Source organism: Nicotiana tabacum, chromosome 8 (assembly GCF_000715075.1).
Source record: "Nicotiana tabacum cultivar K326 chromosome 8, ASM71507v2, whole genome shotgun sequence".
NCBI lineage: Eukaryota > Viridiplantae > Streptophyta > Magnoliopsida > Solanales > Solanaceae > Nicotiana > Nicotiana tabacum.
The window spans coordinates 38,586,553-38,602,564 of NC_134087.1; the positions used below are offsets into that span (position 1 = coordinate 38,586,553).

Genomic DNA, 16,012 nt, shown 5'->3' on the forward strand with positions numbered 1-16,012 from the left:
TAATCAAATCTATAAATTTTATGTACTAAAATTTAAATACACATTCTAATAGATATTATTATTTGATATAAATTATTTCAATATCCATAATTATCATACTCTTTAATTCAATATAAAATTCTAAAAATATTTTGGAAATGATACTTAACAATTGTACATAGTTTAATAATTTTTATATGATTAGTAAAGTTTTATACTAATTAATATGAGATATATGCGCAAAGTACAAAGCCCTTTAGTGAAATTGTCTTTTTTATCCTTTAAAAATAGATTTCACGTTAGATAACTTTATAATTTTAAGTTGCTTTTCTAATTTTTAGGTAGAAAATCCCAATATCTAACACATTAAATTTGTTTAACTTTTTACCATATATGAATTTCCTTATTTGAAGTCCCTTATTATTAAAGCTATCTTAAACTATACGATTTTCTTACTTTTAGAAACTTTAGAAATTATGCATTTAGCAAAATTTTGTAGGAGTCAAAAGCATAATGATTCCTGAAGCACAACAATTCAAAATTGACATACTATTTAACTATTTGAAAGTAGAATTTTTATTGAATAAAATTATAATTATAATAAGTATTTAAATTTGGGATGAGCAAATTCAAAATATTGAGAACAAATAATTAAGTCGTTAAATTAACTGATTAGCAAAAGAATTCGATGTAACTATTTTTAAATTCATCGTATAAGTAAAAAAATTTCAAGTTGATAAAATTCTTAAGGTACATAAATTAATGGTGAAAAAAGTAAAAACATAAATTAATGGTGAAAAAAGTAAAAAAAATTGATTATAATATTAAACTAAGAGTCAAATCGATAACAATGCAAATTTAAAGCAATAAGGACGAAATAGCAGAGGATAAAATGTATTTAAAATGAGTTACCATTTGTTTTTTTCCTTTCTTAAATTCAGTCCAATAGGTGACATATATATATATATATTATAATACATTTTATCCTCTATTTCTTATATATACTAAATATGAGTAATTTATTATAAAATATTATTCAAAATTAGTTATTCTTTAAACCTTACATTATCACTATCAATTTTTAGGAGGCATAGCGCCAATTTTTTCATCCTAAATTTCTAGAAGACCAAAAGATTGAATTTTAATTTTGAAATTCTGATAAGTCCTTTTTAAATGACAAATAAGGCATCTGGAAACTTTTGTAGTATATGGCATCTTTATTTATTGATCTATCTAACTGGGAATAATATTTGTCATTTTCAATTTTTTTTTAACTTTTAGTTTATATTTTTACGGAATTCTTAAAAAATTATATATTCGTTGATACGGGTACACGCGCAAAGCGCGTACCCTAAGCTTATAGCTAAAAATTCATAAGCTGGGGGTGACCAGCTTATGGCTTTTAGCTTATTTTTGACTTATAAGTACTTTTAATTTTACCAAACGCGTAGACATGGGCAGATCTAAAGGTGTGAGGATGGGTTTCCGGGAACCCAGTAGCTTTTGGCTAGATCCCGTATTTGTATTAAGAAAATCATTCAATGTATAAGAATATTTAGTTGGGAACCCAGTTATTTAGTCTGGTTATTATAATATATTAATTTAAAATCGATGTAGGAACCCATAAACTAAAAATCCTAGATCCGCCTCTGCGCGTAGATAAGCCGAAAAGTGCTTATAAGCTAGTTTGACCAGCTTATAAGCTTAGCCAAACACACTCTAAATCATCAAGTAAAAAAGGCAATAACTTTTCTTTTCTACTTTTCCCTTTTATGTCAAATATCAATAAAATTTGTTGTCTTCAAATATTAAAAAGTACAATTCCACCAACCAGAACTTAATTAGTTTTGCTAATAAATTTTGTGAGTTTATTGATTAGTGTAACTTCGGTACTAATAAATTTGTAATTGTAGTCGTCTTTTGGAGTCCTTCTATAATGTAGTCATTCATAGGTGCAAAGTAGTTATTTACTATTCTAAGTGGATAATTGCAATAGATACACTTGGTTTTCTTTACTGTAAGTGCGAATAAATCAGGTATGCAAGATAGACCTCAATTACAAGCCAATGAGTTGAATGAATTAAGAACTGCAATCATATACTGAGTTTGGTGATACTTTTGTTGGAATATGCAATCAAAATTAGACTATAAATCTTTCTGTTTTACGATAGTAATATTCGGGACAGTTTGTGCACACTCGAGCATAAGTATCGAGCAACTTTGACAACCAAGGATTAGACAATTGGGAAGAAATACTTAGTTTTTTTAATTTTGTCTCTGCATTGATATATATCACTTAAAATTTTGTCTCCACCTCAGGACTCAAAGTTATTGAATTTTAATAAAGTAAAAATTAAATGGTTTATTGTGCTTGCAGGAAGACAAGAATTTGGTTAGGCACATTTGAGACAGCAATCAGCAGAAGATGCAGCAAGAGCGCATATGATAAAGCAACAAGGCTTATGTGTGGTCCAAGGGCTAGAACCAATTTTCCATACAATTCAAACATGCCACAGACATCTTCCTCAAAGCTTCTCAGCTACTTTGACAGCCAAGTTGCACAAATGTTACATGGCTTCACTTCAAATAGCCAAAACCTCAGCACAACAACATAGAATCCAATCTTCACATGTTGATGTACTAAAAAATGCACCCATTCAAGAACATATTGTCCATGATATGAAACAACAATTGGTAGTTGCAAAGCCATCAGTATTGACACATGATGTGGAGAGCATACCACAATTTGTGAAGCCACTTGAAGATGATCACATAGAACAAATGATTGAAGAACTGCTTGATTATGAGTCCATTGAGCTTTCCTCTAATGTTACTTCTCAGTAAAGAAAAAATCATAAAGCAATGTGCCGGGCAAGCATACCTCGACTATTCCACCGGATACTTGCCGAAGTTCCTCCTCAGTGATTGTCTCCTCTCAGGCCTACATTGTGTCTGAACTAGAAAGCTATCCAATTTGCTAATTTAACGCCATTGGTACAAGTACAAGTTTTTTCATGAGCCTCTCTGTCTAAAATTTATACATCATTAGTAGGTAGCCCTTCTCTTTGGTTCCTAGAGTTGTTGCTTTAAGAGAACCTTCTATTAGTTGTAAATGATGTATATTCAGTGTACTCCAATATTTCTTTAGCTCATAGTTTGTGCTCTATTCAACGCCACTGTTATCGTAGTACTGTAGTATTATCATAAGCATTACATATATATTCCAGAGCACTTCTTTTTTTTATTACGGCATATTACATTTATGAAAAATTTCGACTAAATACTGATGCTACCTCCTAAACTTACCCGTTTGTTTCATTTTGACACAAGAATGTGGACTTGTTCCTATTAATTTAAAAAAATATACCTATTATACACTTTCTATGGGAGGAAACTACACAAGATGCCTACGTTGGCCATTTATATTACCCGTTTCTACCCATTTTTAAAATAATTACATAAACTGTCTAAACAATCAGAACAAATTACCCGCCTACTCACAACCCATCCCTTAAGCCACGAGACCCATTTACAAATATTTAATGGGTTATTTAATTCTCTTGTCCGCTTGTTTGTTATTAAATTCCAAGGATCCATAGTTAAATCCTTATAGCCACCAACTGCCACGTAACTTTTCTTGACTTCAATCCCTTTCCGTTTGCTAATGAACCTTTTCCTTTTTTTTTGGTAATTAATATTTTCATTTCTCAACAAATATTACATACTGCAATCAAACTTAATCTGGACATACGCCTCAGAATTTAGCTCCATTCCCTGGCCTCATTTACTAGAATCTTTTCTTTTATTTACATGTAGGTTAGGTCCTTCACTCATCAACTTGTAACTTAATATATCCCAAGGTTATTTAATTTGTTACACTCATGTAATGCCATATATCTCAGATTTAGCTATATTATATTCTTAAATTAAAATTAGCATAAAATAATTATAAAAATTTGCGAGGCAGACAAGTCTGATTTCAATAAAATATCAAGACAAAGGTAACATCAGGGAGTATACTCTTACAATTAGGCCCTTTTAGAATTTTTTTGAAATTTTTAATGACAACTAATATTATTTCAGTTTAATAATTGAATTAAAAAAGAATTAAACTCTTTGTGTATAATTGTATACCCTGTTGGTATAGCTATATACTGTACTAGTATCATATCTTAGTTGGAACATTTTTTGGTTGTATTAGCTACATTTAATTGGTACACTATTTGATTTTTCTTTAGTAATAGTAGAACAATACAGTATCTTGAATTTTTTCAATTTTCCTTTATGCATGTGTATGTAATCATTTTGATTTTGATTTTTTCTTTATGCGTTTTTTTATATAATAGTATTATAGCACAATATCTTGAAATACATTATTATATTAATATGTGGTACATTATTTTTTAATTTTTCTCTTTATGCAGGTGTATTTTGTAATAGTAGTATAGTCATATATAGTTGCCTAGAATTAATTAGTAGAACTGTATACCCTATTGGTATAATTATATGTCATATTGGTATCATATGATAGTTGGAATAGTTTTTGGTTGTTTTAGCTGCATTTTTAAGCGAATTTTATTCTGAAATGATTTATATGATCATGTTTTGTTGCGTTGGATTTTCTTGTACCTATGGACATAGATTTTGTGCATTATGTAATAGTTTTTATATTTATATGCAGTTGTTGAAATGACCCCGTACAACTATATACCCTATTAGTATAGCGATATACTATATTGGTATCATATGCTAGTTGAATCATTTTTTGATTGTATTAGCTGCATTTAATTGGTATACTATTTAATTTTTATTTAATAATAGTAATATAGTATAATATTTTAAAATACTTTATTATATTAATATGTGGTACACTATTTTTTTATTTTTCTCTTTATACATGTGTGTTATGTAATAGTAGTGTAGTCATATAGTTGCCGGAAATTAACCAGTAAAATTGTATACCATGTTGGTATAGTTATATGCCATATTGGTATTATATGGTAGTTTGAATATTTTTTTGGTTGTTTTAGCTGCATTTTTAAGTGAATTCTATTATGAAATTATTTATATGAACATGATTTGTAGTGCTGGAATTTTTTTGTGCTGATGGACAGATTATGTGCATTATGTAATAGGTTTTATAATTAGAGGCGGAACGACCTCATACAACTATATACCCTATTAGTATACGGAATGAGCAAGTTGTTTTGCGAATATTTAGCTTGCAATACGAACATGTAATTTTCTCATACTTTTATTGTATCCTTTAATATTTTGGTACAGTATTATAGTCGCAGATAGTTGTAGCAATATTTCTAGAGCAATCATATAGTCTGTTGGTATATATGTATACCATATTGGTATCATATAGTACTAGAAGTCATTTTTGCTACTTATATTTTTATTGCATTTTTCAATATTCTATTATCATTTCTATTCTAACTAGTATATTTGGAGATTTGGTGGCCGTAGATTATGTTTTCTTGCTCCATAACTAGTTGTGTTATTGCTAATGGTAGAGTGTGTACTGATATTTTTAGGGAAGGAATTAGAAAAGGAACAAGAAATGAAGAAGAAAAAGGAAAAAAGAAAAAAAGGAGTCAAATTTGAGTGTGAAATAAGTTACGGTAAAAATAACAATAATACAATTTGGGTAAAAATAAATGAATAAAAGAGAAAAAAGAAAAAATAAGAAGAAAACGAGAAAAAAGAAAAGGAGAAAAGAAAGAAAAAAAGGAAAAAAGAAAAGAAACATAGAAATAAAAAAGAATTGGAGAAAAAAGAGAAAATTTCTCACAAAAACTACTATGGATAGAAAATGTAATTAGTTTGATAGGTAGAAAAATAAATGAATAGATAAAGATAAATAATTTTATTTTTGTGGGTAACCGTGTCATTCTCCCTTTTTATTGACATGGTATGGTGTGTACAATACACCCAAAACTTCTGCCACTAGTCAACAATGACAAACCTAGCCCACTTTTGTAACGCTAAACCTCAACTATTAACATATGACAAATTTGATTCATTTTGCAAAGTTCAAACATACTTGGACCTTTCTTAATAAAAGAAAATTTACCTGAGAGGTCTTAGAATATAACTTATAACCTATGAGGAGAAAAATGCAACGCCATCAAACTAGAAGGAGGCTTTTGTAATACCCAAAAACATGAATAGGCGCCCTTATAATTCCATCTAAATACCCTAAAACCCCTCAAAACCTCTTCAAAATTTCAGTTAGGATTCTCTGTTCATGGCGGCATTTCTTCGAGCATCTCGTAGATCACTTCTTTCGTTTCAATTTTCTCACGGCCAACACTCCTCTCTCCATTGTAGCAAATTCATCTCTCAATTTTCCAGGACTCACGCAGCAGAGGTGATTCAAAAATCACCATTTGAATCAAACATACTCAGAATCCTTCGCAATGAAGTCAATTATCAGTTGGATTACGCCCCTCCCCGCCCGGTAATTCTTCAACCTCGCAGTTTATCTATGGTTCTTTTCTGGAATATTTAGGCTAATTTTAGACTAAGTATCCTAAATTTTTGGGTTTCCTAGTTATGCAACAATATTCTTAAAACAACATTTTGGGAACATTTACGTTAGGTTTGCAAGGGTACTTAAGTTTGGTTGGAGATTATAGGAGAGTATAGTGAGGTTAAAATACCAGTGGAGGCAAAAATACTAGGAGATTTTTTCTCATTTTTCCAAGCCTCGGTGGCAAAGTTACGTGATACCTATGTTGGTGGGAGGTAGCAGATACCCGGTGGAATTAATTGAGGTGCACAAGCCGGTCCGGACACCATCATCATAAAAAAAATTGTAGGAGAGAGTAGTGATAAGTGTGAGACTTAAAGGATCCCCTTGTCCTGAAGACAAAAAATTGAATGGATGAATGGTACCGGTCAAAATGGAGCGAAACAGACATAGAGGATTCAATATAAGAAGAAAAAGAGAGAAATGAAGGAGTTGTTCTTACTTCTTACTTGAGAATAAGACTTGCATGTACAAAAGGCTTAGAACAGCACCAGACTTGCAAATGCAGCTACAGGGGTAGAATGGCCACTTTGACGTGCTTTTGGTTCTATAAGCTTGTCTATTTATGTGTTACCAATGTCTTCAGATAGGTGCATTATCTTTGATATGTCTAAGCTGCTTCAATCATCTGTGTGCTTGGATGTATGTCACGAGTCATGATAATGCAGATACAATTCACTAATCCTTATAGGCGAAATAAACTAGTATAACTGACTAGTCTTTTCTATGGTGTACTTGCCTGCTTCTTTAGTTGAATTGTTTATCAAGAAAACAGAAAGATTCCTTTAATATCAAATACTGCAGATCCTAATTTTTTCATCTTTTTGTTTATTGTAATCCAAAGAGAAATGATAATGAGAACTAGAGAATTCATGTATTCCTTTTGAACCAATTTGCTTTTGCTATTTTGCAGTGGTTAGTTATGCTTTAAGAATCTCTATTAGCTTACCTGTCTGTCGTTCTGTAGTTTGGATAGGCAAGTGTAGGATAGCTCTGAAGTCCTTTTAAATGTTCGACTATGATGATATTTGCACCTTATTGTTTCTCACATTTATGTTGGCTTTCTCCAGCCTGTTACAAAGTTTAATACATTTATGGTGGAAGATCGTCCAGGCGAGCAGTGGATTACCTTGAGGAGAAAATTTGGCAATGATGAACATATCAAAATCGAGGCAACGATGTTTGATGGATCAATTACTGTTCCAAAAACAAGTGATGAAAATATTGGGGAAGATGTGCGGCTTCACATAAGTGTGCTTGTTGACATATGGAAGGGTGAAGGTAGTGAGTTCTTGGAGTTTGTCTGTTCATCCTGGCCAAATTCCTTAGAAATTCAGAAAGTATACATACTCAGGAGCGATAGTTCTCCAGCTCAGCCTTATATGGGGCCCAATGTTAGGTATGATACATCTTCTTACTTTATTATATAGTGTATGTGCTATGTTCAGACTGATCCATTTCACTCATTTAAAAAGAGAAAATCCCAAAAAAAGGGAAGAAAAAGAGTTGAAATCTCTTTCTCTTTTCTTGTTAGAGTTATTTTCTATCTAAATTTCTGCTTGCAAGGCCTTAAACATTCTGTTTCATGTTTATGGACAGCTATCAACTCTCTTGAATCAGATCATCCTAGTAGCCTGCTACACTCTTCTTTAGAAAATAAAATAAAAAGGGAAAGCTGTTTCTAAAGTTATTTTGGGTAACTGCTCTAGTATGAGAAGTGTGGACTATGTTGAACATCATATTGTTGCACTTTTCTCTGGACATCCTCTACCTATCTATGTCGATCAAAATTAGTAGTAGAACTTCATTCTAATAAATTGTCTCTGTTAATTATTTTGTTGCAGTTTCTTATGGTTGTGCATGTCTTTTTGTTATTTTTATATATCTCTTTTGTGTTATTTCAGGGATTTGAACAGTGGCTTCCGAGATGGCCTAAATGAATTCCTAAAGACAAGAGGCATAAATGATGAACTTTCTGCATTCCTACACGAGTTTATGATGAATAAGGATAGAACTGAAGCAATTGAATGGTTGAGAAAAATCCAGTCTTTTATCGAAAATTAGACACGTCTCTGCCCTCTTAAATTCTCAATAAAATTGATGTATTGTAACTTATGATTAGCTTTTCTATATTTTTTGCATGAGATTTCTAGTCTTCGCCTGGCTTTCGTATTTACATGTGCATCAGTTAGAAATTTTTAGGCATAAACGATGGGGTTATGACTAGGTAATAAAGAAGATGAAAAAAGATGGACTCGAGGTTTTTCCCTCCATTGAGTCCAATGTGATTAGTTTAAAATAGGCAAAATACCTTACCACCCCATAAACTTGACACGAATTATTAGTTACTAACTTTAAATTATTCGTGGTCTTAATTATCCCCCTCAACTTGACCTTTTGAGAGCCATTACCGCCCTGGACGCTGATGTGGCAAAAAATGTGGGTGCACTCGTTTGCCACGTGAAATTTTCTGTATATGTGGCATATTTTTACCTTTATAAATATGTTTCTTTTTTAGATAATTTTTTTCGAATACAATTTATAATAAAACTTGGATAGAACTACATTATTTATGCTAAATTTTTTTATTTGGCTAAAAATAATAAAGTTTTAGTTAGTTTTTTTAATTTGACCTGAAAATAAAGATTTATACAATTGAAATAAATAGTCAAGGCATCTAAAAAGTAATAAATATACATAGTTTGAAATTAATTATTTTGGCTATAATTTTTTTATATAGCTTTAAATTACGTTGCTCTAAAAATTTTTTTTTTTACAGATTTTATCTGAAACAAGTAAAAATACACAGTCATTGCACCAAAAGAAGAAATAAAAAGAGTGTACAATTGCAAAAAAAAGTGTTTTTGAAGAGAAGCAAAAGCAATTTTGGAGAAGCAGAAAAAAGTAACTTATCTCCAAAAGTACTTTTCTGAGAAGCACTTTTAAGAAAAATACACTTAGAAGCACTTTTCAAAATCTTGGCCAAACACTAATTACTGCTCAAAAGTGCTTTTCTAATTAATTAGCCAAACACAAACTACTTCTCCCCAAAAGCACTTTTTTAAAAGTACTTTTGAGAAAAATACTTCTCAAAATAAGCTGATTTAAGAAGCTTGATCAAACGGGCTATTATTCGCGACCACTCTTCAATTCCACTATTTCTACACTTAATATTTATTGCATTTGCTGATTTGATCCTTTCTTTACATTAAGCAAATCCCAAATAAACTGGTCTTCATTATCAATTACATGAACTACTCTATGCTGCTACAAAATATCCTCACTTTCACTCCCCAAAAAACGACAGACTGAAAACCATTTGACACTTAGAATTGGGAAAGTGTACACGAGCAACCCCATGCATACAAAACCAATTCAATACCATCTTACACGTATAAAAATGAAACATTACAAAATTTAGGTGTGAATATACAATAGATACAGAAAGAGCAAGTCCAAAATTATTGTTTTCATTTCGTCATCCAGTAAACCAAAATGAGAAACATGCATACCGAGGCAACTAATGAAAGAATGATAGTATCCATAGACTTTTTCTTCTTTATTGCAGAAAGAATATGATTAACCTGCAAAATTGTAGCAGAGCAAATATGAAAAAAATGAGATCAATTCCATCTGAAACAGAAGTTTCTGCAGATATTTAACAATATGATGCACCGACACTAATCAAGAGGTGCTTGTGCTGTGACAGCTTTGTAAAGAAGTGTTTCTAAAAGAAAAAGCTCTTCAGTTTAGCGAAAACATACGTTGCTTACAAAATTACTTGTCTAACAAGTAATCCTAGAACTTGCGGAAGTCTAGAAGTACTTCAAACACTACTTGCTAAAGATTCAAAAGTACTTCACGTCGAAGATCACATTCCTCTTTTTTTATCTTATTTTATTTTATTTTTAAGGTGGTAATATCTGGCAACTTGTGCGCGCTTTGATTAATTCACTGGGGGAGCTATTACTGTAACAGCAGAGACTCAAACTGAGTATTGTACCTGGGATCTCCAGGTTGTTGCTCATAAGCCTCGACTACCAAGCAAAAGGAGATGTGACTTATCTGAATCAGATCAATGAAGCAGCTCGTGGCAAATGCTATCACTATTTAGAATGAGAATTTTAAGCTCTCCTACTTCTGGTCACCTCTAGATATTCATGAAATGCATAAACGGGTGTCAAAAAGACATAGTTTACTTACCGTTGGAAGGCGACTGCTGACATTGCTCAACTTTGAATTAATGCCACCAAATGTTGATCTTTGAAACATAAGTGTCTTTATTGTTTCTTGAGCTTGAGAAATCACGCCATCCATCTGTATCAAGAAGTCAGTAATTGAGCACAGCAATATGCACATCTACCATAACACTTATGAAAACTTTTTCTTTGGACGACAACAGGGAAAATTAGCCACCATCATCATATCAAATTTACCTGTCCAGTACTCCTATGGAGGGAAGCACGTTCATTAAGGAGTGCTTGCTCATGAGACCCACTACCATCTTCCAGATCAAACCTGGTCCGATCAAACTCCCTAAAGTCTTCAAGCAATGACGCATGCTCTTTCTTAGCTCTGTAACTTGAACGGAGCCGATTAAACTCCTACAATCCAACAAGAGAAGCTCTTTTAACTATCAATTACCTTATTTAATAAGAGGAAGTTTTAACAATCATGCTATTAGACATCAGATTGTCCATCGAGGAATGCAAACAAGCTGCTACTAGACAATACAGTGAATTGTCCTTTGAATACTGCATCTCTATAAGACACATGATTCCACGATCAGATATTTCACTGATTCCCAATACCATGTTTGCAGACATTAAAATTTTCAACGTGCAAGTTACCTGGTTTTGTTTGACAATGAAATCATTGTTCAACTTAATTTCCTTTCAATTGTGCTTATTGATTTAACTATTCAACAACTAACCAAAGAAGTTACGTGCTGTAAGTACCCATCTGTGTGTGAATGTGTGTATCGTAAGTTTAACTTACCAATGTATCAAAAGCTTTTGCATTCTTGTTTCGCTGTATTACACATGTTTTGCTTACATGGTGATATTATGTTTTCTTTCTTTAAACTCATAATATCATGATTTTATTACATCATTTTGCATGTAGGAAAAGAAAGAATCAGTATGGTTATTTCATGTGTACACAAAGAAGAATATCTGCCATCAAAGCATTTGAGAGTTGAGACAAGGAGATGCCCAGGGCTACACTTGAAGAGCAGACTTTTGGTATGTCAAAAGTTAAACCTACTTCTGGATCAATCACCATCTACTCGCGGACCTGTCTGTTAGTTTCAGCAGTTCTGCAACAGCATTACAAATCAAGAAGTTAGTCCATTCTGAATCATCATTTACCCAACTAAATATTTTCTCCGTTCTCATAGTCAACTTGCTGCAACTAGAAGTTGCCAAGAGAGTGTTCTAAGAGCATAACTCATTCTTCCCCTTAGTTCTCGCCATGACATGAAACTGCTTCTCAACATCAGCTTACGACATTCCTTTCAATTTTGTATCCCATCAAATAGTCTTACCATTTTCAGCAAATTTATACCATATCATCCAAGTTCATCTTGGAATTATTTGGCCCTTCAGATTGTTCAACTGCAATACACCATTAGCCCATACTCTATATCCAAGATGGTTGTATGCGGATTTGATAGCCATGAGAATACAGGCAAGGACCACTGTCAGTGTTCCAAGAAAAAATATTAAGTGAAAAAGGCCCCGCTACATATTACATTAATTTTCAAGAGCATGTTTGTCTTGGGAACTCCAAATATCTAGCTTCCCAACTTACCATAAAAAAATCCAGCTTCCTAACTTGTGCTGAGCTTCTAACAAGGCATCAACCTTTTTTATGACTGAAAAATCCATTCTTTCAGCTTCAAACTCGGGGATAGTGGGCCAACCCTTATACCTTACCATTCAAATGCCAGACTTAGTGCAACAGGATGGTTTCAGACTCGTAACATGAGTCTATCATACATTATGCATTTTATTGCCTTTGAACCAAATGCATGAAGCAAGAAGACATTAACACTTTGCTTGGCACATAATTCCACTACCACACAATTTGCATGGCTTGTCGTTTCAGTATCTCTATATAGTACACCAGGATCTATTAGGGGAAAAGAAGTTAAAGTACCTGAAAAAGATCTTGAAGAATTTCTTGATGCCGAGTCAGCGTATGAGAAAAGATCTCAGATCCTCCTGATGAAACCCATGCTTGCATTTGTGAATTTACTTGTTGAAGCTGCTTGAGCAGTTGATCTATATTGGGTTCAAGATCATTATCATTAGCATTACCAGTTTTGTTTGAAACGAACTTACGATATATATGCATCTGCTCATCCAGCTGAGCTTCAAGCTTCCTTGCCTAGTTGGATGTGTAAACCAGTATAAGAAAATTTTATTTATTAAAATATATGAAAAAAAAGAAACAATTACAGATGAGATTTCAAGAAAAACTTCACCACATGACCAACAAGTCAATTTTCCTATGTGAACCTAAGCTGAATCAAGCAAATTGAAAGAGGATCAACTAAAATTTACCCCTGCCACATGCAAACAATTTGTCATGACTCTCGCCATTTCCACACCCTTAGAGAACTCTCAGGTAATCTTATCATAAGTTCAAATGAACAACTATGCTTAGACCAAGAGAGAATATTGGTTTCCAGGCTCCTCCATTAGCACCAAGATCTGAGGTGAGATCACTTAAACCTAGCAAAAATTTTAGATACCCCCCCCCCCCCCACACACACACACAAAAAAATGAAAAAAAAAATGAGCAAAGGGGAAAACTGAGCTTTATGCATGCTAACAGTTTCCCATCAAAACTGCTTATATTCAGTATTCTTCACGTGATCTAGCCACCTAATGGCTTGCAGGAATGCTAATATAAGTTGGCAAACTCAGGACTTCACAGACCACCCTCATCCTTGAGCCTTTTCTAGACTATGTAACCTCCAAAAACAAGTTAATCTTATCCCTTCACAATTCCTTTAACTACCATGTCCCTGATAACTAAATAAAACCGTTTTGGCATATAGAATAATCCAAATTTGCACAGGGAGAGGGGAGGAGAAAGGAACAATAAAAATGCCTAAATAATGAAGAATTGATTTCAAGACATTGATAATAGCCACTTGATAGATCATTTTCTTTTTTGCATATAATTTTTGTCAAGTATTTTATCTATTGGAGCTAATAATTCTTTATGCCTAGGGATATCTCAATGCAGATTTTTGAGTTTCGTTGAAAATAATAATATGAGAGTCAGAGTGTGACAAAACGAAACTTCACTATGAGATCTCAGCATTTGAAGATTTGTATCACTGGATGCAATAACATTGAGGTTGGCATTGAAGCATATATTAAAGGTATACTTGGCACTGTGCAAAAATGGTCATCTTTTCTGTGATACGGTCTTAAAAGTAGAATATGGGGACAGCTTCTTGTGCAGACTGTTGAAAAAGCTATATTGTAGTTCTAGAATCACAAAAACTTGAGTTGTACCTTCTCATTCCCTTTTAATATGCGATTTTTATGCCGTTGGTAGCGTGGAGACAGAAGAAAATCAATCAAATTTCAGTCAAAACCACTTATATAACCATTAAGATACATGTACAACGACATCTCCAAGTATGAATAAAAGAAGTAGTCCAGATCGTAAACAAACAAAAAAAGCAAACAATTAGTATCACTCTTTTAGGTTCAAATATAATGGAAAGCAAGACAGGAAACCATTTATGAATATCTTCTAAATTCACCCACAGAAGTAAAAGAAACATGATCTGTAACCATTATATTTGACCACACTATCCCCCTGATGCTTCTCTAGCAAAACTAATGCAATAAAAAAGTAATTACATCTACGAGGAAATTAAAACACCAGCTGGACCAATAAGCCTATGCATAGCATCACTTTCATCATGATAAACAATAAGAGACAACAATTCAGTTATCCTACACCAATTCATTGATATATCCTAACCAACAATCTAATGAAATCCAACAACTTAAAAACTAAAATCTAAGCCTACTAATATTGCTTTCTAGAATGGTTCCAGTGGCTATATTTATGTTAATTCTGGTTTCTCCAGTCATGGTACATCTTGATTCTGCTATGGTATTGTCAGATCTGGTCCAATTATCCGAGTAGTTCTACCTCTCAATTGGATTAAAAAAAACCAGGACAAACTGAGAGATCCATTCAATATCATCACTCAAATTCATATATCAGCATCTCAAAGTTTCAAAAATTGCATACCAACACTATATTTACAATATATTTTCCAAATAGCCAAAATCAATACGAGAAATCTGATACATTTGGAAATACAATTGGAACTATACAGAGAAGATTGATATAGTATAGCACAAAAAGAGAATTGTCCGATTTTTTATTACATAGTTTTATACGAAAATAGAAAATCAATATGAAGGAATGTAGCTACCTGCTTTCGCAAGGAATCCCAAGAGGTAGGAGGATCCATGAGAAAGCGAGCAAGGAGGATCGAAGATTGTCGAGTGGAAGATACTGGAATCCCTTTGTTTTTACACAATATGAGAATTGAGAGAGAATAAATTTGGAGGAAACTTTAGCCAATAGGTACTGTTTGGTGGGTGGGAGATTATTTTATGATCAATTAAACCGAGTCATATGATTAAAATTATTTTACACTAACGGTCTGTTTGGTAGTTGGCTTAAGTGTTTTTTAAAATATTTTTCTCATAAATTCATTTTATTTCAATTGAAAAAAAATATTTTTCCTTTTCCAAAACTCTTTTTAAATCTTCCCCACCTTATTTTCTATCCTCACTCACCCCACCACCCATCCACCGCCAACCTTCTTTTCATATTATAAATAGAATACTTTTTTTTTTTCATTTCAACAAATGAGTATTTTTCTTTTCATGATATAAAAAAAATTATTGTTTTAACAAATAAGAAAAGTACTTTATTTTCATTATTTAAAAAAAATAATTTCATTCATTTCAACAAAATGTAGTAAAAAGTATTTTATTTATTTCAACAAAAAAAGTTTTTCTCATGATGTAGAAAAAGTATTTTCTTTTCTTGATGTAAAAAAAATATTTTCTTTCATTTCAACAAAATAAGTACTTTATTTTCATGTTGTAGAAAGAATACTTTATTTATTTAACCAAAAAAAGAGTATTTTCTTTTTTAGTTATAGAGCACAAATTTCAACGTTATTTTTGCGTAAAAAAGTAATGCAACACATTAGTTCCTTTGGGTTTGTGTAAATTTTTAGAAGAATAATAAATTTTAGAAGAAGTGGACAAATTAATAGAGGAGTCGGCTACTACATTGGAGATCCGTTAGGGCTAGGTATTTTAGTAACGGTAGGGATGGATTTGAACGAAAAGTATAACGAGGGATAAATATAAACTATATAACATAGTATAGGGGAAAATTCAGACCTTTTCCCTAAAAACAAAGGTTATCTATATGGAA

At 32.3% G+C, this 16,012-nt stretch overlaps 3 protein-coding genes across 4 annotated transcripts; 2 read left to right on the plus strand and 1 right to left on the minus strand.

The window, feature by feature from the left end:
• Window positions 1–2,421: 2,421 nt before the first annotated feature.
• On the plus strand, window positions 2,422–2,823 carry LOC107800521 (ethylene-responsive transcription factor ERF003-like). The gene has a single exon (XM_016623708.2). The coding sequence runs from the start codon at window positions 2,422–2,424 to the stop codon at window positions 2,821–2,823; it is 402 nt and encodes a 133-aa protein (XP_016479194.2).
• Window positions 2,824–6,143: 3,320 nt separating this feature from the next.
• Window positions 6,144–8,661, plus strand: LOC107800520 (uncharacterized protein At2g39795, mitochondrial). The gene is made up of 3 exons (XM_016623707.2): window positions 6,144–6,445; window positions 7,588–7,916; window positions 8,422–8,661. Exons 1-3 carry the CDS (start codon window positions 6,233–6,235, stop codon window positions 8,579–8,581), a joined length of 702 nt encoding a protein of 233 aa, XP_016479193.1. The 5' UTR covers window positions 6,144–6,232; the 3' UTR covers window positions 8,582–8,661.
• Window positions 8,662–9,862: 1,201 nt separating this feature from the next.
• On the minus strand, window positions 9,863–15,163 carry LOC107800523 (Golgi SNAP receptor complex member 1-1). Of its 2 annotated transcripts, none has more exons than XM_016623710.2 (5): window positions 14,991–15,162; window positions 12,677–12,907; window positions 10,954–11,121; window positions 10,721–10,834; window positions 9,863–10,101 (listed from the first exon to the last, which is right to left on the minus strand). In XM_016623710.2, the coding sequence occupies exons 1-5, from the start codon at window positions 15,027–15,029 to the stop codon at window positions 9,988–9,990; spliced, it is 666 nt and encodes a 221-aa protein (XP_016479196.1). In that variant the 5' UTR covers window positions 15,030–15,162; the 3' UTR covers window positions 9,863–9,987. The 2 variants fall into 2 exon arrangements, with proteins under 2 accessions (XP_016479196.1, XP_016479197.1); XM_016623711.2 differs by lacking the exon at window positions 9,863–10,101 and adding an exon at window positions 10,114–10,623 and having other exon boundaries at window positions 14,991–15,163.
• Window positions 15,164–16,012: the final 849 nt, after the last annotated feature.